Here is a 26,541-nt window from a genome sequence, read left to right as displayed (position 1 = left end):
GCTTCGTGGGCAGGAGCGACAGAAGCCGTGTCTACGGGTACTGGAAACCTAGGTGGGCCGACTACATGGTAGGGAAGCTGGTTGGACATTCGCTGGAGTTCCTCACCAGGGAGTTACCACCCCCAGGCCCTTTCCCATCTTTTTGTCAGGCATGGCGGATAGAGTAATTTATACTACAGTGACCAGTTATACTGAGTGTGTAGAGCTGCTGGGCTTGGGGGGAATTCCACTTCAGGTGAGGTGTAGGGGTAACTCCAGGCTCGGGTGAGCAGTGGTTAGAACAATCTTCTTTCCCTGTTCTAAGAGGCACGATGAGGGAGAATGGAACTCCTGGATTTAGTGAGTGATAAGTACCTACGGGATCTTGGGCAGATCAGTCACATTTCTCAGTCTTGGCTTATCTGTAGAGAGGGGCTTGGTCTGGGTCAGTGGGTTCAAGAACTCAAGTGAGGAAAAATCGACTTTATTTTCCACTAACCTCTTCACAAATTGTGTGTGTGAGTGTGAGTGTGAGTGAGAGAGAGAGAGAGACAGAGAGAGAAATACACACTTAGACCTCTGAAAAGAGGTAGAGGCTTTATCAGGTTCTCAAAAATGCCTGACCCAAAAAATGATTACCAAGCCTTGCTCTAGATGAACAGTTTAAACTAGAAAACTCTAGGACTTCCCCTTCCAACTGTAAATTTTACAGTAGAATTAGGCAAAAAAAGCCTCAAGTTTATGGCAAACATTATGTACTTACATGGATCCAAGGCAAGATCTTTTGATAATGAAAAATTTTTTCTGCTTTAAGTAGAACTCAGTATTTCCCAGGACGTAGGCTGATTTTTTTTTAAATTAGAAACTTTTCGAAAGATTTCAGTTTAACGATATGTTGCTTGCCTTCTTGCTGGGTAGGGTAAGGACTGGAGGGAGAGAACCCAACATTTAAAAATGCTAAAAATAAGTAATTTTAAAAAGATTTTAGTTTACATTGGGTCTTAGAGGATTAGCAGGAAAATGCTAATAAATTTACATTAAGTGTTTAAGTATCAAGCAGTTTTTTTTTTTTTCTCTAAATAGAATGACTCTCCAAGGACAGAGGTCTCTAAATCTCAGCATTAGATCTTCGTTTACTTTTTCAGGTTGATAACCAGCCCAAGCTCTACCATCTCACCCCAAATCCCATTTTCTGTTTTGAGCTTAACATAGCTGGTCATGCACTATGACTTCCTGGTAATGCAGTTCTCACCGTTTCTTAGTCTTAAACCCAGCCACAGAAAAGAAAATCACTCAAGGCCGTAGGCGTGTGAAAAAATGAAGAAATGTTAGCATCTTTCGACAGATGATTGTTATGGGATGAGAAGAGGGGGAACCAGTGTTTTTTAAATTTGAAAACAATCCCTTTCACAGACTTGTTACCAATAATGGTAATTAAGTCAAAAGAATCAATCTAGTTTCATAGGTTGCTTGAACAGATATCTCATTTGGCATCTGCTCATGTTGAACGATGAAATCACTAACAAATAAACCTCCAATTGTCTTTACTTGTTTAAAGTTTCTGTAAGTTGATTAAGGTTTGGGCATTTGGATTTCTGGGATACTGGGGGCATAAGAATAAAATTCATCGTCTCTTTTGGCCCTCTTCTTAAGATGGTTGAAAAGGGAACCGTTTGGTGACACTTAATGAAATCATGGGAAATTCTTTCTATCCTAGCCACTGTTCTTATTTCAGTCTCCTTTGCAGTTTCTTCTACGATTATTCTGTTCCTTTTATCGTTCTTTACCTCATTCCCCCTACCATCTTCTAGGACATTGTTTAGCTTACAAGTGAGTGCTGACCTCTGTTCTAAACATGCCTGCATTTGGGAAAGAAATGTTATTCCAGTAAACTGGCCCGATGGCAGTAGACTTTCCTCATGACCTTTCTTAACTTCCCTGGAAAGCAGTGCTGGTGCTCCCTGGCCTACTACCTACTCTGATGGCTCATAATGAAGGGGGTGGCTCCCTGTAATAAACAGTACTATATTACTTGGCTGTGATCAGATCAGTTAAGGGTAGCTAGGTGGTGCAGTGGATGGAGCACTGGGCCTCAAGTCAGGGAGACTCATCTTCCTGAATTCAAATCTGGCTTCAGACACTTAACTAGCTGGGTGACCCTGTTTGCTTCAGTTTCCTCATCTGTAAAATGAGCTAAAGAAGGAAATGGCAAAACACTCCAATATCTTTACCAAGAAAACCCCAAATAGGGTCACAAAGAATCTGACATGACTGAAAAACAACTATCAGTTAGGGTCTAGTTGTCCAGCCAGCAATGGACAATTTGAACTGTTTACATTTCCTACAAAAGCAAACCACCTGTGTTAAAAAAAAAAAACAAAAAACAATTCATACATATTAAGAACACAAGTCCACAATTCTAATTTAAAAGTTGTTTACCTTTTAACAATTTTGAACTAGAAGAAAATGATTTCCCAGGAAAATAGAGCATTCTAAAGATGGTTTAAAACATTTTGTTCATTACAAGAATTGTTAAACACGTTACAAAAGTTACCATGAAAACTTCATAATCAAATCAAAACTTATAAAAATAGGCACCCTAGAAGTAAAATCAAAAGTTTAAAATGTGCATGATAAATTAGCAATTAGAAATTCTGCCTGCATATGGAGTGTACATTCAAATATAAAAGGTAATGATATTTTCTAGTTTTCCCATTGCTATGTCATTCAGTAAATGCTGTAAACCAAAGGTTCTGACTAAATGGACAGTACTTAAGGGAGCTGAAGTAGTACCTGAAATAACCTATTGTTGTTTGAGAGCTGGTATACTCGATGCTGATAAAGTGCCAGTACCAAAGACCTTTCAAAGATCTGGAAATCAGGGATGATGTCAAGTTGAAAGCAACAATCCCAGTCTTCTGTGCAGACTCCCCCCCTTCCCCCAAAACACATTAACGAATCTTTTGAAATAGCTCTATTATTGCTGGTGTTACAATTATGCAAACAGCAAAGTTAAATACGTAGTTATTTCAAATAGAATTTTGCAAACTTTACACTGTTTACAAATGTCAGTACTAAAAGCTTTAAAATAGAGCTTTGGATGAAGGATAAAATGCAATTTACTTGGTATGTTCAAGTCTTTCTAAATTGTGTAAGGATATAAACTAACAATCATTCAGGAAGAATTTCAACCCTTTGAGAAATTTTAGAATGATAAATGGAAGACAAACATAAGTCAGGCCAAGATTTGGTTGCCAAGCCAACAGACAAACTTCACAAGTAATTATTTTCCATTCTTACATCAAAGGGTAGCAATTAAATCATTCCATATTTCAGAATGTTCTCAACTTGTATAAGATGCTTACTTTCAAGTGATCAGGAGAAAAAAAGATCTGCCTTGTAAATTTGAAAAAGTATTAAATTTAAAATACGAAAATCTAGGTAATGACAATTTCCCATTTCAATTACTTGCAGGAAGCACATCTTTAGTTAAGTAACTGGATTTTTTTTTTTTAAGTAGGATTTGATAGGCCTCTTGGAGGTTCCTCCCTTATCAGCCGAGGAATCATCCCTGGCCACGTGACCAATCGAAAGGGCAGACCAGATTGTGAATTATACTAGAAATAGTATAATTTATAAAGTACTGGTTATTAACTTGCGAAGGATCTCCTTTATCTTTGGCAAATACTTTAATTCTCCAAATCCAGTCTAGCTAGCCCCTGTTCTTTCCCTTTCGTGGACATTCTGACAAGCCTTCCTCGATTCTTCTTCTCTTAAGGTAACAGGAGAACTAAGATCCTTGACAGCCATTAGAGTGAGAAGCAAGGAGTGTGGGTCGTGGTGAACGGCTGCATTCACAATAGTAGGGGAAGAGTTCCAGGACAGGCCATGGCTTGAGGCTCAGGAGTGCTCAGGTAATACACCAATCCCAGGCTTTGAGACCCTTTGCAAACAAAAGCAGGGATGCTGAGTCACAGATCTTTAGGGTTCGGTTTCATTATGGTTGGTAAAACACAGCCCCCTTCTACCTCCCAAAAAGGCCACGACTTAGTGCAAAAGAACTGGACTTTTTTTTTTAAACTCCAGGCCATTTTATGTCTAATGGAGAATTCCTGTATTTTTTATGCAAAGGCTAGCTGGAAAGAGAAGACGTCTGCTTTAAAACGTCTGCATAAACTAAAAGAACGTTTCAGAACAACACTTTATTAACGCTGAATTCCAATTGACCATCTGAAGAGTATAAATTTTCCAAATTTAAGGACAGACACATCAGTTTGCTGGGTGGCCGGCCAGTTACCAAATGAAGCTTATTCACAACCTCTGGGGAAAGGTTCAGATAGCCATGGGAAGCACTCATTGGTGACTTGTAATAAGGGTCTGGTGCCACTTTCTAGCATTGGTATTAGCTCCCAAAACACAAAATAGAAGCGCCACCTTCAGGCTTCACAGAAAATTATGAGACAACCATTGCAAGGTATAAATGTGTTACAGGCTAATATTGGAGTATTTTTAGCTTACACGACTCATGGCATACCAAACTCATTGGCTCACTGGATCTATGCCGCTGCTGAAGAGGTGTTCTCAACCATGGATTTTCAGTGAAACAAAAACACAACTCCAGGAGGGAGAGATCACTTCCCTTCTATTCCTGACTTTGAACATTTAGTGTCAAAATCACTCACGATTCAGGCTTTTCTCCCTCCTCAATGCTATCAAAGGATAAAATTTACATGTTAACTCTATTTAAGACACTCGAAGGTATCATAGGCAGTAGACTATCACAGAAGTCGAAAAACAAACAGGACTACGGGTGAAACCTCTGGCTGTTTACCCATGAAAAGTGCTTCCTCATAAGCAAATACTGCTCAGACTAGCCCTGCCACGCTCCAGAAACATGGCAGCACTGATCAGGTGTATGGAACTGCCGGTGAGTCGCATACACATAGAGCCAACTACCCTGAAGGTTACTGGCTGGCGTCTGCAGCAGCGTCTGAGGCCCGCGTGCACAGTGCACCCCCAGGAGTCCCACAAATGCCGTGGACACAGCCGACATCCACGAGGAAGAAGAGACGCAAAGGGACACGGAGCACCCAGGTTCCCCCCAAATCCCACCGGCTGACTGATGGCTTCCTGCTTCTCCTGAGCGGACTGAGAAGCGCCCGCCCGCTGCCCTCAGGAGTTTCTCTGAAAGTGCGGCTCCCGCGGCAGGCCGGGTCTATACGTCGGCTGGCTCCAGATGGTCATGGAACACGGCTTTCAGCCTCGTTTCAGTCTGGGACAGAGGCTTGTTTCCATGCATGTCACTGCTCTCTGGAAAATACAGCTTGGGTCTCTGGCAGTACTTCAACCTGTACGTATCAGTCATACAGCTGTCCACAGAAAAGTAGGTGGTCAGGGAAACTATCCCCTGTGGCTGTGGCACGCTGGGCCACGGCTCTGTCTGGGCAGCGCCTTTACTAGCCGCATCCAGGGGGCTCTGGCAGTCAGTGGAAGGGCTGGTTCGGGTGCTGGGTGTGTACGCGCCAAGTTCTTTCCCTCGGCCTGCTTCCTTCAGCCTTGTCTCTGCCCCCGCCTGGGAAGGGGCGCTGATGGCATGCTTCTGGAGGCTCGGAGGCCTCGCTTTCCCCCTCCCTGAGAGCTCCAGCTCAGGGCTGAACTCCTTCTCTGACCGTGACACCGCCATGGCTTTCGCATACTTCTTTGGAGGCAATGGAGGTGGCAGATTCTGGCAGGCGGCAGGTTCGAGCACCCCCCCGTTATCGGAGGGGCTGGCGGCAGCCTGCTTAGCGGAGCTGCGGAGCTCCCCCAGACTTTGCTGGGCAAAGGACTCACCCATTTTCACGTGTGTCGACCACTGGGACAAAGGGAGTTTCTCGCTGTCAACTAACTCTGCCGAGGCAGAATGATCAGGGACATGAAAGGGGACGGATCCCCTAGCACTGAGCAAAGATGGACTGTTTTTTTCAGACCTTTCTGAATTAAGCCTTTCAGGAAAATGGCATTCATTTGAATTTTCAAGCTGCTTTTCATTTGGTTGGGGGATGTGTTCTCTTGTATCATGGTCCTTGAATAGCTGGAGATTCGATGAGGACAAAAATTTCTCGCTGGTATCATGCACATGAGATCTAAAAAATAAAGGAGGAAATATTAAATATGGGTGAAGGAAAAACCACTTGCAGACACGCATTACAGATTTCTTTGAGCGGTAACCCATGTCTGTTTTCTAAGACACCATTCACTTAAAATTCCTCACATCACAGTGAAGACACAACGTGCAACGTTTCTGAGTATTTCTGATGAGCCCAAAGAAAGGCTGTCTAACTGTCTTAATAAAGATCCCTGGACGACCTTAGACCAGGAGAAGGGAGGGCATCGGTGGCCTCAGAGATCCAGTCCAGCTCTCACTCTGCAGAAGAGGAAACCGCCCTAGAGGGACTCTTAACAATTTCCCATTATTACCCAAGTCAGCCTCCTGACCCAGAAATGTCCTAATCAATGAAAACAAACTATTTGCAAGTCAGAATTTTCTTTGGGGCTCAACTCTGGCCTATAAAGGAAATGACAACCAAGCCCCACCCCGAGGGCAGCCTGGTGTGGTGGGTAGAGCTCTGGGCCCACATCCATCCTGGCTGAGTGGCTCTGGCCACTTAACCTGTCAGCCCTGGCAACTCTCTGTCTTGAGCTGCACAGGATGGGGCAGCCCTCTCTACCAGGAATGAAATGAGGAAATCGTGAATCTTCAGCGCTGGGGGCCTACAGCTAAATAAACAACCCAGTGTCTGAAGAGGTCAATCTTTATATAAGCAAATATTAAAACAAACATAACATCATTAAGGGAAAAGGTGAATCAATATGTCCTTGAGAAGCACCTACTATGTGCCAGGCATTGTGCTGGGGATACCACAGAAGGACAAAGACCAAAAGAAGCCCGCATCAGAAAGAGCTGGAGTCCCAATGTGTGTGTTTGCTTTGGGGTTCCCCCCATGAGCACGTAAGGCTCAATGGGTACTTCCCATCTACAAATGATACGGACCTAGATCTCTTGGGTGATACTTCTTGCTCTTAAAAAAAAAAAAAAAACCAAAAGCACTGTCTTCCCACCAAAAGGTGGGGATCAGAACACTGCATAGCCATCTACTGTTAGGAAAACATTAAAAGGCATTTATAAAGAACTGTATTCAATGCAAGATTAAAGAAGGAATTTCAACAATGCAGTCATTTAGGATTTATTTCTTAGTGTCTCTACCATTATTACCTCTTCATTAAAGGATTATCTACTTGTAGATGGAAATCAGGGGGTCCACAAGCCACTTCTGAAATCTTGATGTTTTCTTTCAAATCTAAAATAAAAACAAAACCCCACCAAATGTTTAAAATTATTCCTCACAGAATTTACTCCATTTTTTTCCTTCTCTAAGAGGAGGACTTTCACTTTCACAGGGAGCCTCCACAAGGCACTACAGGATCTCATCTGCCACTGAGAGGCAGCATGGTGCTGGGCAGAGGACCAGCCAGGCAAGGAGAGCCCCGATTCAAAATGTACTTGGCCACGGGCACGATCACCAAGGTCTTCTGTACCTCAGTTTTCTCGGCCGAAAAACAAGGATCATTTGTAGCACCTCCCTAAGACGGCTGTGAGGAGACTCGCGTGAAATTTGTACAAAATGATTTCTAAATCTTTAAGTGCCTTACAAATGTCCACCATTCCCACCACCAGATCTCTTTGGAGTCTCCGGTCTGGCCTCTGAGCTGCCGCTGAGGCCAAAGCACACGACAAAAGACTCCCACAGACTGCACATCCAACAAGTAAGGAAAGGTGGCCAGGGAGAGGAAGCGTCCCCCTTGGGCTCGGCTCCCACTGTGAGCATGTTTCCTGGTCTCCAGCTTACACTGGCCTCTTTGCAAACTGTACCGGGGTCTGCTCTTTTATCTTAGCCCTTCACATACTTGAACACAGCTAGCATGTCTCTCCCATTCTTCTCTTCTGTAGGCTAAATGTGTCCAGTTTTTTGTTTTGCTTTTTGCTAAGGCAATTGGGGTTAAGTGACTTGCCCAGGGTCACGCAGCTAGTGAGTGTCAAGTGTCTGAGGCCCTCCGGATTTGAACTCGGGTCCTCCTGACTCCAAGTCCAGAGCTCTATCCACTGCGCCACTCAGCTGCCCCTTATGTCCAGTTCTTTCAGTCCATCCTCAGGGAACATCACCTCAAGGCCCTTCCTGGTGGCCCTCCTCTGCATGGACTCTAGTTTATCGACGGCCTTCTTAAGCTATGGTGCCCAGAACCAAACACAGTCCTCAGATACGCTCTGAAGAGGGCACAGGACAGTAGAACTTTCCCTTCCTGTTCCTAATGCGCCCAAGACATCATTAGCTTTTGTTTGGCCACCACATCAAACTGCTGACTCCTAGGGAAGGTGCAGTCTACCACAACCCATGTGTGCCCACCCCAAATCACCTACTCAGGAAGGTGGTAAAGACTTTGATTCCCCTGGAATTACATGAGATTCAGTCTGACACTAGATGGAGCCTGTCAGCCTGTGTCTCAGAGACAGGAGACAGAACTGTGCCTGGGGGTGAGCCGAACATTACTGATTCTCACAGCATGCTTATTAACAAGCGACCACATGAAGCATTAATGTTCAGAATACAACAGGGAGACTTCTCTTTCTAGTAACAAAATATCCTTTTTACATGTTTCCTGAAATTAAATGTTAAAGCCCCCAAACCGACATTTTAAGCAAACATTCTTGCCTGAAATACCTGTGCCACAGCCCTGCCAGCTGGCGGTGCCTGGGGCCTCCAAACCCTTGGGCCTGCCTCTGACTTCCCCAGGCTCTCCTGAAGGCTGAGCCCAGGCCCTGCCTTTGAGAAGGCCTTTCCAGCCAGCATCCTCCCCCTTCCCTCATGGCTGTCCTCATTTTGAGCCCCATTTACCCCTCAATGCAGTGGAGCTGCCCCTGCCCACACTCCCCCAGGAGTGGATCTTCGGACTGGACTTGGATAGGAGGAAGTTAAGGAATGCTCACTGAACCGCACTGAGAACTCTTCAGTGTATGTGATCTGCAGCTGGACGGAACCTGAGAGAGAACCGCCACAAGAGGGAGCAGAGGCGCAGGCCACCAAAGGGACTCACTCAGTGGCACAACCATGGAGTTAGGATTTGAGGTACCGAATGCATTTGGAGGGGGGCCCGATTATCCCACCTGGGCTCAGGCAGCCTGTGCTCAGTTGTGAGGCGGCCAGCACACAGACCAGCGAGCTGTAGCTCCAACCAAGGGGTCCCAGCTTCCACACGGCCGACCAGCTCCTGGGGGTGGGGGTGCTCCCTCCAAACGCTGCACGCATACTTGAGAAACTGATGCCTCTGTGTCTGACACTACATTTATTTCTTACCTACATTCTCCCTCTCCTCTACCCAGTGACCCACCCTTGAAATGGAAACTTGAAAAGCAAAACAAAAAGAATGTTTCATCCAGACAACACCGGTGAAATCCAACGTCGGCCCACATCTGCAGCCCTCAACCCCCGCGAGGAAGGGCAGCATGTCTGTGGGATCAGGCCTAGATCCTCATGGCTGTGCAGCAAATACTGAACGTTCTTAAGGGCAATGCCCCAGAAAGCTCGGCTGAGCTGTGGTACCTCCATCTGCCGAGTCCGTCCGGTGTTTGAAGGGAATCCGGTAATTGGAGTTTAGAGCCTAAACATTAGGTCAGACAACTGGATTTTAAGGCCAGGGTTCACTTTTGACAAATGTTTTTCAAAAATTGGATCTTACCATCTCAAATACCATACATTTAAAGAAACTTTTCTTTTTGAAAGAATTTCCTACCACCTTCAAAGAGTTATAGCAGGAAAAGGGCAGTAGGGTGGGAGGGAGAAATGTGAGAGGATGCAGGGAGGAAGGGAAGAAGAGAGACGGAAAGGAGGGAGGGAGGATTTTAGTGTCTACAGGCCCAGCACTCTCTCCACTGGGGCTCCCCCTAGCGGCCTCTCGAGGCATAGCAACACTATAAAAAGCCTCTTTATCAGTCTCATGAGTGCATTTTCCTGTTCACTGAAGTTTATCCTTTTAAATATTACATTTTAAAAAAATTTTACCATCCTGATGGAACTGTCTACTATAGCAGACACTGCCTTGCTTTAAGAATACAATAATATTCATCAGTCATAAAAAGGCACTCCCATAACCCTTCTTTTCAGTGAAAAATTTCATTACCAAATGCAGCAAAAAAAAAATACACGGGTGTGTGTGTGTGTGTGTGTGTGTGTGTATGTGTGTGTGTGTGTGTGTGTGTGTGTCTGCCTACATAAAAGGAAGAGGTAATGGCGTAGAAATGCAATTAAATACTAAGAAATCATCTGTCAAACGAAACCAAACATGCCTTTGCATAGTCAGAGAATCCCAAAGGGCCTGTTCATGGGACAAGACGGGCAAGACTGAGGGAAGCACCTGCTACTGAGACAGGGCAGGTAAAGAGGACAAAGGGCCGGGCTCCGCGACCTGTAACAGCTCACAGGAACAGGCCGTTAGTGAGTAACCACAGTGACTCCTCAAAGGAGAAGGGGAAGAGGGATCACCAAAGGAATGAACAGGAAGGGCGCGAAGTCCGAATCTGGAAGAGCTAGGGCCCAGACGCGGCAGCGCCCTCTTCTGCCACACCTCGGCGCCCACCCCACTCCCTGCCCTTCCCCGCTGGCGGATCCCTCAGCCATAGAGGTCATCCCCATTCCAGGGTAATCAGGCCACTAGCAAGGGTCGATGACTGCACTGGTGTTCTGAGGAAGAGGCCTAGGGAGGGTCCCCTGTCCCTTGAACTAGGCTTCCCTAGGTGGGGACAAACAAGCAGGACAGTTATTCTCATGCACCTCTCTCAGGCATGCAGCTGTCACGTGACTCATGCTTTAGCTTGGTTTTAAAGGGATTACACAAAATTCTCCTGAGAGCTACTAGCAAAAAGGGCAAAGGACCACAGACACACGTCCCTTCCAGGAAGTATGATGGGCAGGAAGACATCAAGCGTCTCTTCGCCATGGCCAAGGGCCCATCAAAAAGGCTAGGGTTACCGGGAAGAATGAAGCTACGACTGTCCAAAAAATCAACTAAAATCCTCTTTGTTTCTTGGGCCTAGGCAAGCTGCCTCTGTTCCAGCCAGCTTTCCAGACCTTCCCTGCAAACGCTTCCATGCTCCCATAGCTGGGGACTTGCTGGCCCATTCCCCTAAGGCTCCCTGTGCTGTCACTATAAAACCCAAGGCCCTGCCTGGGGAACTGGTCCCCTGTCCTCACTGCAATCCTCACCCACTTGTGTGTTGGCCCCGAGGGTTATGCAGAAACTGCAGGGGCAGGTTTCAGCTCCATGTATGAAGGAAATAAGAAACAATGAAAGCTCCCCACGGTGCTCTCGGCAGGCCATCCCAGAAGACTGACTTCCAGCGAAGGTCAGCTGCTTCCTGTCCAAGCACAAAGGCTATCCTCGGTCTGCTGCCCATTCTACTGGCTCTCAGAGGGCCACAGCAACCATCAGAAAAGGACAGGACTTGGGAGGCAGAATGAGAAGCAGGAGTGGAGGAAGAGGACCTAAAAGGCCAGTCTCTGCTGCCATGGCTCAGTGACCTCTGCTCTCCTCAGGAGCGGCACACCTTCCACCCCTATCTGCCGGGCCGGTCACTCCAATCGCCTCATGGACATCTCACACTGAATGTCACACTGGCTTCTCAAACTCAACGTGGCCAAAACAAAGATCATAAAAATGGGAAAAGGACCCACATGCACAAAAATATTCATAGCAGCTTTTTTTGTGGTGGCAAAGAATTGGAAATTGAGGGGATGCCCATCCATTGGGGAATGGCTGAACAAGTTGTGGTATATGAATGTAATGGAATACTATTGTGCCATAAGGAATGATGAGCAGGCGGACTTCAGAAAAACCTGGAAAGACTTGTATGGACTGATGCTGAGTGAAGTGAGCAGAACCAGGAGAACGTTGTACACAATACAGCCACGGTGTGTGATGTCTAACATTGATAGACTCAGCCCTTCTCAGCAATGCCAGGCCCTCAGTGCCTCTTGTCTGGACTGCTGGCCCTGCCTTCTGTCTGATCTCTGGGCCTCGAGCCTCTCCACTCTAAGCCATCCTCCATTCAGCTGCAAGGGGGTTTTCCTAAAGTGTAGCTCTGACATGTCATCCCCCTGTTCAAGGAGCTGCACTGTAACCTCCAAGATGAAATAGAAACTACTGAAGTTCTTCATAACCTGGGAGTAACAGTCTTCTGACACTTTATTGCCACAAACTCCAAACTTCAGCCAAGCCAGCCTGTCTCCAATTTTTTGAACACACTAAGCCACCCGGTGCGTCTTTGCAGTAGCTACCCCCACACCTCCAATGCTTTCCCATCCATCCACATCTCTTGGTTTCACTAGCACCTTTCAACACTCCTAACTCAAATCCCACCCAAAGGCAGGAGGCCTTTGCTGGACCCCCGAGGTTCTAATGACCTCCTCCTTCAGACTACCCTGAGGTCCCGTATTCACTCCCTCCCCGTTAGGTGAGGCTTGATCCCAGGGCCACTTTCTCCATCATGCTTTCTCTGATGCCCTGATGTGATGTAGCACTCCTTCAAACGCTCATCTCCCTCGATACGCTGGCTTCGTACACTTGGCAACTGTGCAGCCTGGGGCACATCATTTGATCTCAAGCTGCCTCAGTTTTCTTATGTGTAAAATGGGGATAATAATAGTGCCTGCCCTCCCAGGACTGTTGCAAGGGCAAAATGAGATATTTGTAACATGGCCAAGGTTAATGGGGCACTCTGTTAATCCCCTCCACCCACCCCAAGAGTTATTACTTCATGAGAACCAGGAAAACAGGCTCTTTTCACAATGCCCCACACCAAAAACAGCACAACAAACACTGGTTTTACATAAACAAAAGGCCCCAAGCACTGTAGTGTACCTACCCCTCCGGACGACCTCTGGAGCCAAGAGAGCAACTCTAACGTCCTAGCAAGAGCATTCGAACGGTATTCTACCTCCTATTTCGTTTGTTTGTTTTTCAACAGATAAATAATCAGTTTAGAATAGTATATCCCATAAAAACAGAAGCGGTGACTTTAGTGCTGCTTCAGAGGCAGTGCCGCTGACCCCAGTAACCCTGGTGAGGGTTTCCATGGCAGCAGTAAATAACAATGCCACAGAAGATGCATACGTGGAGCAGGCTGACCTGGGAGAGTGCCAAGGAGATGAGGAGGTGCCAGTTTTCCTTTACAATGGTTGAAACTTCCTTCTAGTATTTCCTTTTTTTTTTTTAAAGGCAATTGGGGTCAAGTGACTTGCCCAGGGTCACACAGCTAGTAAGTGTCAAGTGTTTGGTCTGAGGCTGGATTTGAACTCAGGTCCTCCTGACTTCAGGACCAGTGCTCTATCCACTGCGCCACCTAGCTGCCCCTTTCCTTTTCCTTTTTTTTTTTTTTTTACCTTCTAGTATTTCTGTTGAATGAGAAACATGTTTTCTTTAGATCCAAATGGAGCCTTGCCCTCTACTACTTGAATCTATAAACTCTCATGTACAAATGTGTGTTCACAATCTCTTCAAAACAGACTTTGTCATTCCCTACCAAGTGCCAACCAACCTCTGTGAATCACTGCCAGTCTGACAGCCACAAAGAGCCTGTTGACATACACATGGAAAAATGAAACAAAATAGTTCGAGGTTTCATATAAAGAAGGAAACGTGTAATCTGAGCTCGTTATTGCAGATAAACTCAATTTATCTCTGTCTTCATACAAGTCACTAGCAAGGAACACAAGGCCCTGACCTACAGTAACCTTACCAAGCAGAGCACTGTCTGAGAGCGCTTCACAAAGATGGACAGCAGGAGGCAGCAGAACCTTGTAAGTACACGGACAGTCTTCTCCGTGCTCCTGGGGCTCAGTGATGCCAGGAGTCCACCAAACTTCAAAACAGACATGTTATTTTTCCCTTCTGCTGACACAGACACGCATTCATGGTTAACAACACACACTGGGGTCTCTACTGGGAATTTTGGCTCTGGGTGCCAAACTAAAGATGGCAGATTTTAATACCATGCACAGCAAATCAGCAGAGCATTACAAGCTGGAATGATAAAGTCATGAAAAATCTGATTGGGCGTCCAAGAGAAAAAAGCCAAATCCTGACATGTTCCTGTTCACAAAGTTTATCTCAGTAGCCAACTATGCTGGGAACAAAATGAAGGAGTAACACGGCACACTGGCCACACACAATGTGTTCTGGCAACATTTTAATTCTGTATTTCAGGCAAAAATTTACCATAATTCTGGAGAAGTGAACACACAAATAATTTCAAACGGCACAGTACTTAAGAAAATTCTGAAGCTGTGGCTGCTCTTTACATTTCTGACTAAGGCTGCCAGTTTTCAAAAGGAGAAATGTGGAGACTTGATTATTTTCAAGGCTACAACGTAAAACACAACCAAGTTAAGAGGGCATTCAAGAAAAGGGTGATAGCTTTTTTCATTTGGACACCTAAGAACTGGCTGTGTGAATAAAAAATAGACTTTAGGACCATTTAGAAAATCATACAAAGTACTGAGTCTTCAAATGATGGAGCATTTCAGGGTAAAATCCACAAGTCTATCTTCAAACGGGCTGTCCTTCAACATTTTTAAAGGCCACTAAGGAAAAGTGGCCTCTGCCTATTATTTTTATTTTTGTTTATACAGTTCAATGTTTGTTTTTGTTGACAGTTACTAAGTTTAGAATGCATTTTTAAAAAGAAAATAATCCAGTTATTCACCAGCCCCTAGCTGCTAGGCATGGCTGTCCCAGCCCCTCCCCTGCTTCTCCATGGCCTCTCCCCTCTAATCCATCCTTCCTGGTACCATCCAAGGCTCTCCCATCATCCTGGTGCACAGTCCTGGGCTGAGCTCAAAAACTTGCCACGGCTTGCACTTTACTACTTCCTAAGTGAAACGCGACCACCTTTGTGTGGCCCCCACAGGGCACACCTCTCGCTTGGCTGCCTGGCCTCTCCCAGCCCACCGATCCTGACCAGAGCTGGCCAGACACGTCGTTGCGGGTTCCCCTGCTTGTCTTGTCGCATTCCTTCCCTTCCGCAAAGCTTATCTCACGTGTGGCCTCAATGAGCCACCATGCTGGCTTCTCTACAACCCACCCAACAAAATGGCGGTGCAGACCCCTGCACTGAAGAAGGGTCCCCAGCTCGCTGTCCCTCCTGACATCCAGCTGCTTCTCGGTAACTTCCTCAAGCTAATCTTGGCCGTATCTTGTGGGAGAGCAGAACAATCCTAATCCCTCTCCTAGGCAAGTGCCCCTCAAACACTCACTGACAGCTCATAAGTTCTTCCTGATGCTAAATGAACACCTCCAGGTCCTTCAAACCCAGCCTGACATGGAAGGATCTCAAGGCCTTTCACCAAAGGAGAGCAGAAGAACATTTCAAAAGTCAACCCCAGCCTCTTCCTAGCATCTCTTTACCCGGGGGTGGGGAAGCTGCAGCCATGGCCTTCAAGGTCCTTGGGTGTGGCCTGTTGACCGAAGTTTGGATTCAGTCCAAGGGCCACATGTGGCCTCCACCCTGCCTAAGCTGAGGACAATTTCAGCCCAGAATCTGTGAGCTGGTGCAGTCTGAAAAGGCCTCCCCTTCTGTAATACCTAGCCTGCTCAAAGATGTCAGTGATGACAAATGCACCACCTCGGGCACTGATGATAATGACCAGCATTTTATAGAATGCCACTTTCCATGTGTCATCCCATGTGAGCCTCTTCGCCACCTTGGGAGGTAGGTGCCATCGTTATCCCCATTCTACATTTGAGGAAACTGAGGCAGACCGCGGTCAGGCTGTGAGGGGCTTTAAAAACCAAACGCACGCGTTTCTATTCCATCTCAGCGGCTACAGGGAGCCCTTGGAGTTTCCAGAGTCACAAAGTCAGATCTGCGCCTCAGGAAGATGATGGTGGCAGCCATGTAGAGACCAGCCTGGAGGCACGAACAAAAGCGCCGGCCGTTATGTGACCAGAGAGGGCCAGGACACGAGGAATGGCAAGTTCTGGCCTCGTAAGGGCTTGAGGACGATGCCAATGCCTGGACCACTGCAAGGATGGGGGTGCCCTCTGACAGAACAGAGAAGTTTAGATGAGGGTAGGTAGGAGAATGAGCTCTGTGGTGGCCTCGTTGAGGTGGTTTCCCCAGCAAGACTAACCTGTCCTGGGGCAGCCAGGGGTGCAGTGGGTAAAGCACCAGCTCTGCAGTCAGAGGACCTGAGTTCAAGTCCAGCCTCGGACACCTGACATTTCCTAGCTGTGTGACCCTAGGCAAGTCACTTAACCCTGACTGCCCCCCCCCAAAAAAGGACTAACTTGTCCAAAAATGAATTGAGGATATTCATTACAGCCAACAGGTAACTGGAGAGGAAGGACAAGATGGTGTCAGAAGGCCCATACGGTGCCACAGCACCTAAGATCCTATACAGCTCCCTTGTTAGCCAACCCTAAATAAAGAACTATTTCAACCCCAAATTCTCATGCCCCCAGCCAATTACTGAGCTCAAATATATCAAAGCATAGATCCGGAAGTAGTGGTAGTACAGAAGGGACACCACACTCCCCACCAATCACCACACCAGTCAGACATGGGCCAGAGCTTTACCTGAATAATCAAAGAGACGCCACGATGGCAGAGTTGAGGCAGCATCACCCCCACGTGGAGGCCGGATGAGAAGCCTGGAGCACCCACCATCCTGCTCTCCCCCAGCTCAGTCCTGTATCGAATATCCTCTATTAATCACTTCCGGACATCGGGGTCTCACGTGTGGGGTGGTTCTTCCTTCCCTCTAGTGCAGATGTTGGGTTACCACGTAACTGTCATCAGGAGGCACTGGCCACCAAATGGAGGAATGCAAATGGGTAAGAGAAACTGATCAAGTGTCATTTAAAACTCCCAGAGCTCACCTATGGCCCTCAGTCTGAATGTGGTAGCAGGTGGCCCTCGTTTAAGTGCTGAATGAACAGTGCAAACAATCTATGAATTCCCAGAAGGGATAAAGAAAGCACCGTGTCCTGCAATGGTCAGGGAAGACTTAGAGCTGGGCCCTCAGCATCAGTGAGGCCTTCACAAGGCAGAGGAAGAGGGAAGGCACATTCAGGTGCAGAAAATGGCAGGAGCAAAGGCGTGAAGCTGGGAGAGAACAAGCGGGAACCCGTCGCAGGGACTCTGGCTAGACCCCAGGGTCCCTTCTGAAAAGCAACCGGAAATACACTGGGGAAAGCAGCTTAGGCCAGCCTGGAGAGGGCCTGAATGCCAAGCTGAAGGATCTGGCCTGAAGGGAGGATCCCGCCCTTCTGATGCAGAAAAATCCCTGTCACTGAAACGGGGGAATCTGAATGAGTCCAGAAATTTGGGGCTGGAAGGGCCCTTAGAGGCCTTCATGTAACCCCTCCCCTCATTTTGCAGATAAACATTTTCAATTGGCAAATTCTGTTCTAGAGTACCCCAAATGGGCAAAATGTTTTAAAGAAAGGAACACCCAGGTCCAGTAAGAAAACAATCTTTAAAGAAAAGAATAATGAAAATTCCAAGTTACACCCCATAGTATAGTAATGCTATTTTACAATTTCTTTAAACTCCTCCATCCTGAGGTCTCACTCTCCACGACCCCAATTTCAGGAAGGACCGCCCCAGCCAGGCACCCCAGCCAGGCGTCGCTTCCCTCCCAACTCCACTCCCTGGATGCCTTTGTCTTCTCCTTACCCAGCACCTACCCCACTACGGGCACCCTTCCTTGTGGCCTCTCAGCTCTTCTGGGTGGGTTGTCTTCCCTTAGCACTCTGAAAGCTCCAAGAGGGCAGGGCCGGCTTTGCTTCTCTGTTTTTGCATCCCTGGTGCTTGGCATAGGGCCTGGCATACAGTAATCCCTGAATAAAACACTATGATCTGGCTATCCTTCCAAATACACGTTTGCAGCCTGCTGTTCAAGGATGGCTTCCGAGTATGGGAAAATCATTTCTGAAGGCCCTCACGCTTTCAAAGCCTCTTCTATCTTTAAAAAACCAAAAAGCATCCCTCTGGTTAATACATGGGTTTATTCACATTTGTGAAATGGGAAAATCACATTACAAAGTTAAAAACTGCTGTGTTACATAGTAGCAGCAAGGAGAGAGTCAGTCCACAGCCGAATTACCTGAACTTTCTTGCTGCAGCTGATATAAACAGACTGGTGTGTGCCTTTGGGGGCGGAGGCGGGGAAGTTTCCACGCTGCCTTCCTGTTTCTCACAGTGAAAACAGGGCCCCAAACTCTGGGACGATCAAGCCTGAGAGCTCCTTGGTACAATCTCCTTACCAAACCCTCAATATCCAGCTATATGAGTACAGCTATTTTAGCGCACGCCGCAGAAAAACCCGTCAACACCCAATATTGACAAAGCATCTATATCTGGACAGGAAGGTGGCTGTCCTTTGATGGCACAAGAAGGCTATTCTGAAAGACCTCATGTGGGTGTCTTAGGCACGAAACTTACACCACAGAGAAATGGCCAACAGAAGAACTCATTTAAAATAGAATTCTCAAGGCAACGGCAGCCAGAACCACGGTGGGCTTAGAATTTCTAACTAAGCGTACCATCAGTCATCCTCGCATGCTTTCCTAGGGCACTCGAGGAGGTGAGCTGGGCAAGCCTGAGCAGGTCCTAGGCCAAAGTGGAGAGCCTACGTCTGACCCAGTGATGGTTTCTATGTCTGTTACCCATCAAACAATGTGTTTAGCAGAAGAAACGGCCTATATCCATTAAAATTTTGACAGGAAATGTCAGGGGAATTCTTGCTCATGGACCAGTTTGCTAAGTTCAGAGATGCTCACACGTGGGCTAGCTGCCAAAGGCTGCCATATTTTGGCTACAGCAACTCTCAAAGATCCTATTAAGTTACAGGGAAGCTGCGGTCTGCATTAGCAGAGGGCAACGCTGCACTACCATTTATTAGGTTAACACACAATTGAAGAAGTGCCCAAGTGTAGACTATTTTAAAATACACATAAAGAAAAATGCTGTAGAGCCGTGAAATTTTAACACCACCTAAAGCTTTGTGCCCCTTCCTTTGTGCCAAATAACGCCCTACAGTAAGTCTGTGATCATTGTTCAAACTCCCTGGCTTCTAGGTGATTTCTGGCCGACCTTTTAACTGTTCCCTTTGATTCTCAGCAAAAGGAACCTTTACCAGCCCTTGTTAGACCCTGTGAGGCATTTTAATGTGGGAAAATAAATTAATTTCCTTCATGTAAATGTGTCCTCTCACTATTACATCATCTGATGCAAACAATTAAAGGTCTCATCATCACATTCAGTGGTGTATCTATGAATGTCTACAACTCTAGAAACAAGGTCCAAGACTTGTTTTTTTTTCAAAAGTCTAAACAAATACACCTATTTTTCATTCTGAATGAAGAATAACTAAAAGGGAAAACTAGAGAAGGAATGGATGTTCCCTGGGGAAAAAAAAAAGTCTTACATTCTGTATTAAAAAAAATATAACTGATCCAAGTAAAGAAATATACATTTTATTTTTGTGAACTGGGGATGAGTAAAGGCTGATGTGCTCTGGGCACTGAGGTTCTACACAAGAAAAGTATCTAAAATGTCAATATGGGAAAATGAGGAAATTTCTCAAAGCCGCCATTTTAATCATCTGCTTCCTCTGCCCTCGACCTCCTTCCCTCATGAGGGCGTGAGGACAGGAGAAGCTGGCGGCCATAGCGTGCTGCCTGCTGCTGTCAAAAGGACAGAAAGTCCAATCAAAGATGACTCCCGACTTACGGGACAACTCCAATACCGCAATACAGAAGTGAGCCTTTTGTGCCATTGGTAAGGGCTGAGGGTCTTGGCCCATATCCCCTTTATATCAGTCAATTCAGAACACCTAACTAGGGTTTCTAGTGAGTACCCCAGGAATCGTCCTGGCTGAGGATAAGTGAGCATCCATTGGGGATGGTCTGCACACATCTGTGGAATGTTTGAGCTAGAAGAGCCTTCCATCTGGTTCACCCCTTTCATTTTACAGGGGACGAAATGAAGCCGAGATGGTTCCTCATGTAGTGAACGGCGGGCGGCTGGCCTCCACCCTGCATCTCCTAATTCCCAGCGGAGGGGTCTTTCAGCCGCTATCCCAGGTGTGGCCTTGGGATTTTCCTCACTGTGACATTGGACTAGGCAGCTTTTCAGTTCCCTTCCCACTGAGACGATGATTTCTATAACACCAACAGCAGGGACTTTTCTCTTAATGCAAAAAAGGTGGAGGATTCTCTTGCTTTAATTAAACATAAATTAAGGCATTTCCTCTCTCCCAACTACTCACAATAATTTTTTTGGAACTTTAAAGACATGTCAAAAATAAATGTATTAATATCCAAAAGCTTCAGCAATCACACAAAAGAACATAGGAAAGGAAGGTAGAAATCTCAATATTGCTTTCATCGTGAATATTCTAAACTAAGCCAAAAGCACTGTGAAAACCAGAGTGCCTCAACGAAAAGAGTATTAATTTCTTTTTACATGAATATAATTCATGAAAATGAGATAAGCCAACTTTTTATAAGATGAAACAAATTATTCACAGTTTATAGTTAAGCTCTTGAAACATCTAAAGAAAGTATACTCTAACACGCTCCAATCTTATTTAAAACATGAAATCCACCTCCTCTGATAGCTCTCTGAGGCAGCTAGCTGGTGGGCAGTGCACAGAGCCCTGGGCTTTCAGTGAGGAAGATTCAGTCCAAATCCTGCCTCAGACACTTACTGGCTGTGTGACCCTGGGCAAGTCACTTCTCTTTGCCTCAGTTTCCTCAACTGTAAAATGAGGATAACAATAGCACCCACCTCACAAGGTCATTGTGAGAATCAGATGAGACAGCATTTATAAAGAGCGCTTAGCAAAGTGCCTGGCACAGAGTAGGCACTGCATCAATGCTCATTTCCAGAACCAGCGGCAGCCAGGAAGGCTATGAGGATGGGCCCAGCACCCCAACCGCCGTGCTGGCCGCCTGCAGACTCCCCACCAGGCCCGGGGCGGGGGCATGGCTTTCTTGAACACAGCAACTCAAGGATGAATACAAACATGACATCTGATTTTTATTGCTACTAATAAATGAAATTCCTACCTTCCAGATGGTCTTTGCACTGTCGGGAGTTATGCTGCAAACTGTCTACATTCGGTTTACTTGACTGAATCTGGTTACTGTAAAAATAAAACAAAACATCTGGCTTAAAAAGAACACAAATGCATTAAGAAATTCTTTTATTCATGCTATTTTCATTCTTCAGATCTTTCTTAACAATATTCCCAATAAAATAGAATTACATGACTCAGTCTTTACACTGTTCACAGTGGAATCTGATTACTACGGAACATATATGAAGAAGATGGAAAATAAAGTGCTATGCCAAGTATTTCAAATAAAACGACAAGGTGTTAAAACCAGAGTCCTCACCTTGACCAGGGGTGCTGTGGATTTTCTCCCTCAAGAAATGGACTTTGTAATTCTACTCTGAACAGTAAAAGTTTCCCTTTAAGATTTCTGAAGATGCAACATAGATGAAGAGACATTACGTTTGAACAGAGGTCAGTGCTTTCTTCTGCTGGCCTAGCGTGTCCTGGAATGCCAGGGAACAGTAGGAATGACCACCCCTGCTCTGCCCCCCAACTGCACCAGAAACACTCAGCTTTTTCTTACAAACAAACAAAAAGGATTCAAGAGAAACACTTGGCAGGACCCCTGGCATTTGTAATAGGACAAAGACAGAAAAAGTGAGTCTGGGGCCAACATCTTCCTTTGAACCATGAGCTACAAAGCGATCACGTGACGGCCAATTTCGATAAAAAGGCAGAAATGTATGACTGGCATGACAGCTGATTTGCTAATGTAGTTTCCCTTCAGTTATTTCAGTCTTCCCCAACAAGCTCTCTCTCCACAAGCCCTTCCCTGAGGCCTGTGCAGGCCCTGGCTGCGGCATGAGTGACCTCGGGCTCTCCAAGGGTCTGCCAGCAGAGGGCAAGTTCTATGGAGTGTGGTACCAGACAGGCTCTAAGCACCAGCCCAGAGAACTTCCTGAGTCTACAACTGAGGCTGGCACTTGATCCAGGAAACCAATGAAACAAAGAAAAGGCCCAAGATACCTGGATCCCATCAGACCCCCTTCTGCATCTGCAGGGATGGCGGCAGCAGGGAGAAGGAGGCATCTTTCAGTATTAATATAACTGCTAGTACCAATGAGTGACATACGACTAGGGACAGTGCCATGTCAATCCTGACATTCTAACTACCTAGGACCAGAAGACGAGCATCGCAGAGACGTGTCCTCAGAAAAGCAAGTGAACCGGGGATGTCTCAAGATCAGGGATAACAGGTGGGTGGGCAGCCTGGGAGCTGCACCGGTGACATGGAGATGCTCAGAGACCCAGAGCAAGGCCCCCAGCAGGGTGTCCAAGGCCATCGGGAGAATAAGGACAAATGGTGCCCAGCCATCGATGGGCTGTGTCTCAGCCTGCGAGCACACTGAAGGGATCACAGAGCCAGTCAAGGGCTGAAATGAAGGCAATCATGAACGAAAATGGCAGGAGCACCCACCCTGCTGTCAGTCCGGCTAGGCTGACGAATCGTTTCTGTGGGGAGTCAGGGGTTAAGAAGCACTTTCCCCACTATCATACAACAAGGCAGATCATGCAAGTGATATCACCTCCATTTCACAGGTGAAGAGAAGGGAATTTGTGTCAATCAAGGAACCACAGCTCTCTGAAGACTGCTGAGCGAGGGCACATCAGGTCTCTCACTTAGGAAACCAGTTCACATCTGTTATTTAAAACCCTAGAAAAAGTCCCAAGATCTTCGATATTAAGGAGAAATTTATGACAGCTGATTTGCTAATGTAGTTTTCCTTCAGTTATTTCAGTCTTCCCCAACAAGCTCTCTCTCCACAAGCCCTTCCCTGAGGCCTGCGCAGGCCCTGGCTGAGGCATGAGTGACCTCGGGCTCTCCAAGGGTCTGCCAGCAGAGGGCAAGTTCCATGGAGTTCACATCACTGAAACAAGTAAGGAATAATTCACTGCCAGTGTAAAATTGTTAAGCCCCATGTATCACAGCAAACCTGCTGCTGGCTCTTTACAGACTACGGCTATTCAGCACGAACAAAAAGGGGCTAAGATAACCGCTGCTCCAACACGGAGCATCTTCCCACAACAATCCAACACCAAGCTGCAGTAGAGACGCTATCAAAATGAACTGAAACGCAGGACGGAGGATGCTTCATCTTCCTGATGAACGCTTTCAAACTGTTCAGCTGAGTGATGCCTTCAGGATACTGACATCCAAGCCTTTACGGGTCAGAAGGTCGGAGATGGACAGCCCTTCCAGGGTCCGCTCCCCTCTTTTCATTTTGTAGGTAAGGAAAGAGGTCCAAAGATATTTACAGGTCTGCTGGTTAGCCTAACACAGACATCTGGACATCTAATCCCGAATTATACAGTTATTCCTTCCACATTGTGGGAGGGTTAGGAGAGCGGCCCCACAATCTGGAAAATTGGTGTGAAATTTTTAGCCCTCCCTTTGTACCAGAGAAGAAGTCTGAATTGTTTTTTTCTTTTATGCGATGTTTACAGTACCTATTGTAAAATGTGGGTTAAGTATTTGACCAAAGGTTCTGTGGCTCTGCCAGCCTTCTTGTCTGCAGCTTCCACAAACCTCCCCCAAAATTCCCATTTAATTTCTCATGCAGACTTGCGACATATCGAAACCACTATGGGGACAGTTGTGATGTGGAAGGGATAACTATTATTATTATTATTACCTCGAGATTTGGATAAATGCTTCAGAATATGAAGAAAATGCAGACCTAGAATGCCTTTACAAAATATGGCTGTATCTCTATACAGTAAACCAACCCAAACGGCTTCCCTGTCGCCCCGTGCGTTACCTGCCGGGCCGCGCTTCTCTCGTGCCGCTGCCCTCCAGGAGTGAGGAGTCCAAGCTGGCAGAGCCACTGCTGACCCGATCGCTGCTTTCGTAGCCCGACTCGGTCCTCTGCACGTGCCCGCCGTCCCCGGGAGCCTTGGTCTCCGCGAGGCCTTTGCCTTTCTCGGGTCCTTTCCCAGCAGAGTCCAGGGAACTCCTGCTTCCGGTCTCCTGCTTTCCTTCGTCTTCATAGATGGTCATCAAGCCCTTCTGCTTGGATGCCTCTTTGGGCCAGTTATTTCCTCTCTGATCTTGACCGTGTTTGGACTTGCTGTTTGCTTTGTGCCTCGGAGCGGCATGTCTCTTCTCGGCGTCGCTGAACACGCTGTCCACGTTCAGCGTCTCCCTCATTGGTTTCCAGCTGCGGGCCCGACTGCGGCTGCTGCCGCCGCTGCAAGTGCTACCCCTGTCCCGAGAGTCTTGGCTGCTGTCTGTGTCGTAGCCGGCGGCACCGTCGCCTTTCCCTTTACCAGTCACCTTCTCCCCCAGCTGGGGTTTGACTGAACTTGGAGCTTGTGCGGAGGTCCGGCCCTGAGGCGTGGCTCGCTCTTGGCGGGAAGACCCTCTCCCTTGGCTCGAACATCCAGGCTGGCCGCCGTGCTGCCGAAATCCATTCACTGAGGCGGTGAGGGGCGCTCCAGATTTGAAGCGAGACAGGTCCTCGCTGGACAAATCTGAAAAACAAAGAAAATGCTTTGGGCAGTCACTTTTTAACACGTGAATCGAGTGTGCTGTCTGCTGTGAGAAGGGGCTGTCCACGACAGGCACCTCTGAGTCTGAGGCCTGTGACGTCTGGTTGTGCGGACAGAGGGGCCTCTACGGAGAGCGCCTCGGCTTACCCGATGGCACTGCGACCCCAAAGGGGTTTCTAAAGCAGGCTGTGAGCCCCGAGAATCAACCAGAATGACATGAGGAGCAGAGAAGGGGCACAATCACAAGGTGTCCTAACGGGCACGCCGAGCGTCTGCTGTGGCCCTGTTCACTCACCTCGCTGTCTCCCAGGGTCTCTCCTCTGCTCCCTCTCCACCAACTCTCTTCTTTGGGACGAGAGGAAGTTTTTCTGCTCGGCGACTCTTTGGGCACATTCTCTGGAAATGTCCTTGAGCTTGTCCCTCTGGTCACTATGACCAAGTTTAACTGGAAGAAGAATCATTCTGATCATGAAGGAAGATGTGTATTTCCTGAGCAACTGGAAAACCTGGAAAAATCCTCAACACTGAAAAGATTTAAAACTAGTACAGGCCCTATGAGCACAAGGGTATCATCTACTGCGTTCTACTAAAAGCCCAAGGCGTCAGAATTAGATGGCCCAGGTGTGCTTCGGCAGCCGGCCGCGTCCAGCACCTGCAACGAGCGTGGCTGACGCAAAAATGCGCTGTCTTCGAACTAAGACCCTCGAAAGGCGACAGAGCCCCACTAAGGCTACTGTAGACAGCTCTAGTATCAGAAAAGAAAAGCATGAGGTGTTGAAAGTCTGAAGGGAAAAAGTTATTGGAGCTTTCATTCACAGACGCTGTTGAAATCTGGCTCCTGCCTTTGGCAAGACTAACCATTCTGGAGGCCAAATGTGCATAAGAATGTACTTAACAGCTATGTTTATGGCGAAATCAAGGGGAACACCATCATGCTTGGGGTTTTGGGTTTCCCAACCAGAACTAAACACAACACCCTTCATCTGTTTCACTTCAAACCGAAGTCACACAAATGACAGTCCTGATTAAAACTGACTGTGGGATTAGACAATAACAGGGCCGAGTCTGATCATACTAAGAATCAGGCCAAGCACAAGCAAAGCCTCTAAAGCACCTGTGCTCCCCACAGCGCCGACTGGTGCCCGACGTATCAGGAGATCTCCACATTACAAGGTAGTCCAGCTCAAACTCAATACCTGAGATGGGTCTTAAAGATCCGTGGTAACTGAACCACGGCAAGGGGGAGATCTCCCCCACCCCAGGTGTTAGCCACACAGAGAGGGCAGGGTAGGACTCCCTCTCCGGGGCCTGTGGGCACCGCCCCCCCAACCCCTGGCCGTCTCCTCCTCTATAAAGTGAAAAGACAAGATGAGCTCTGAGCTCCCATCCAGCCCTAAGTCTCAGACCCTATAACGTAGGGAAAAGACATGGACAAGAAGTGAATAGGGTGAGACAACGAGGGTGGGCTGATCTGAGGGGGATACTCCCATCACGGAGATCATAAGTCCACTAGATTATGTCACAGGCCCAATTCAGATTACAGGGTTTGGCGACCCATTGGTACTTCATAAAATGTTGAGTCCACAGTTCAAACAATATCGCTAAATGAAAAACGGGCCTTAAGAACAACACATACATTAAAATATAATTAAGAATGTGAAACACAGAACCTTACACTCTGCTGGTGGCAAGACAACACTAGCAGAGCACCTTGTTCATGTACATGTGGAAGTTGGGTCTACACTAGGAACTGTGGGTTCCATGAAAGAGCTGGGCTGAATTCCAGATTTTAAAATGGCACTTCACATAGTCACACACACACACACACACACACACACACACACACACACACACACAC

The 26,541-nt window shown here is 46.9% G+C and overlaps 1 protein-coding gene across 6 annotated transcripts in view; it reads right to left on the bottom strand.

The window, feature by feature from the left end:
• Positions 1–2,399: 2,399 nt before the first annotated feature.
• The window catches only part of USP53 (ubiquitin specific peptidase 53), a 68,379-nt gene continuing 44,237 nt past the window's right edge, over positions 2,400–26,541 (bottom strand). For all 6 annotated transcript variants that reach the window (XM_027853685.1, XM_027853687.1, XM_027853690.1 and 3 more), the window contains 5 exons: positions 24,979–25,128; positions 23,954–24,665; positions 21,145–21,221; positions 7,235–7,319; positions 2,400–6,104 (listed from right to left, as the gene is read on the bottom strand). In XM_027853685.1, coding sequence (XP_027709486.1) covers positions 5,195–6,104; positions 7,235–7,319; positions 21,145–21,221; positions 23,954–24,665; positions 24,979–25,128 — 1,934 coding nt within the window. In that variant the 3' untranslated portion in view covers positions 2,400–5,194. The remainder of the gene's footprint in view (positions 6,105–7,234; positions 7,320–21,144; positions 21,222–23,953; positions 24,666–24,978; positions 25,129–26,541) is intronic.

This window comes from Vombatus ursinus, unplaced genomic scaffold (assembly GCF_900497805.2).
Source record: "Vombatus ursinus unplaced genomic scaffold, bare-nosed wombat genome assembly UNPS02010193.1, whole genome shotgun sequence".
NCBI classification, from domain to species: Eukaryota; Metazoa; Chordata; class Mammalia; order Diprotodontia; family Vombatidae; genus Vombatus; species Vombatus ursinus.
Note: the sequence above shows the minus strand (reverse complement) of the source record. Positions and strands in the feature narration are given on the sequence as shown.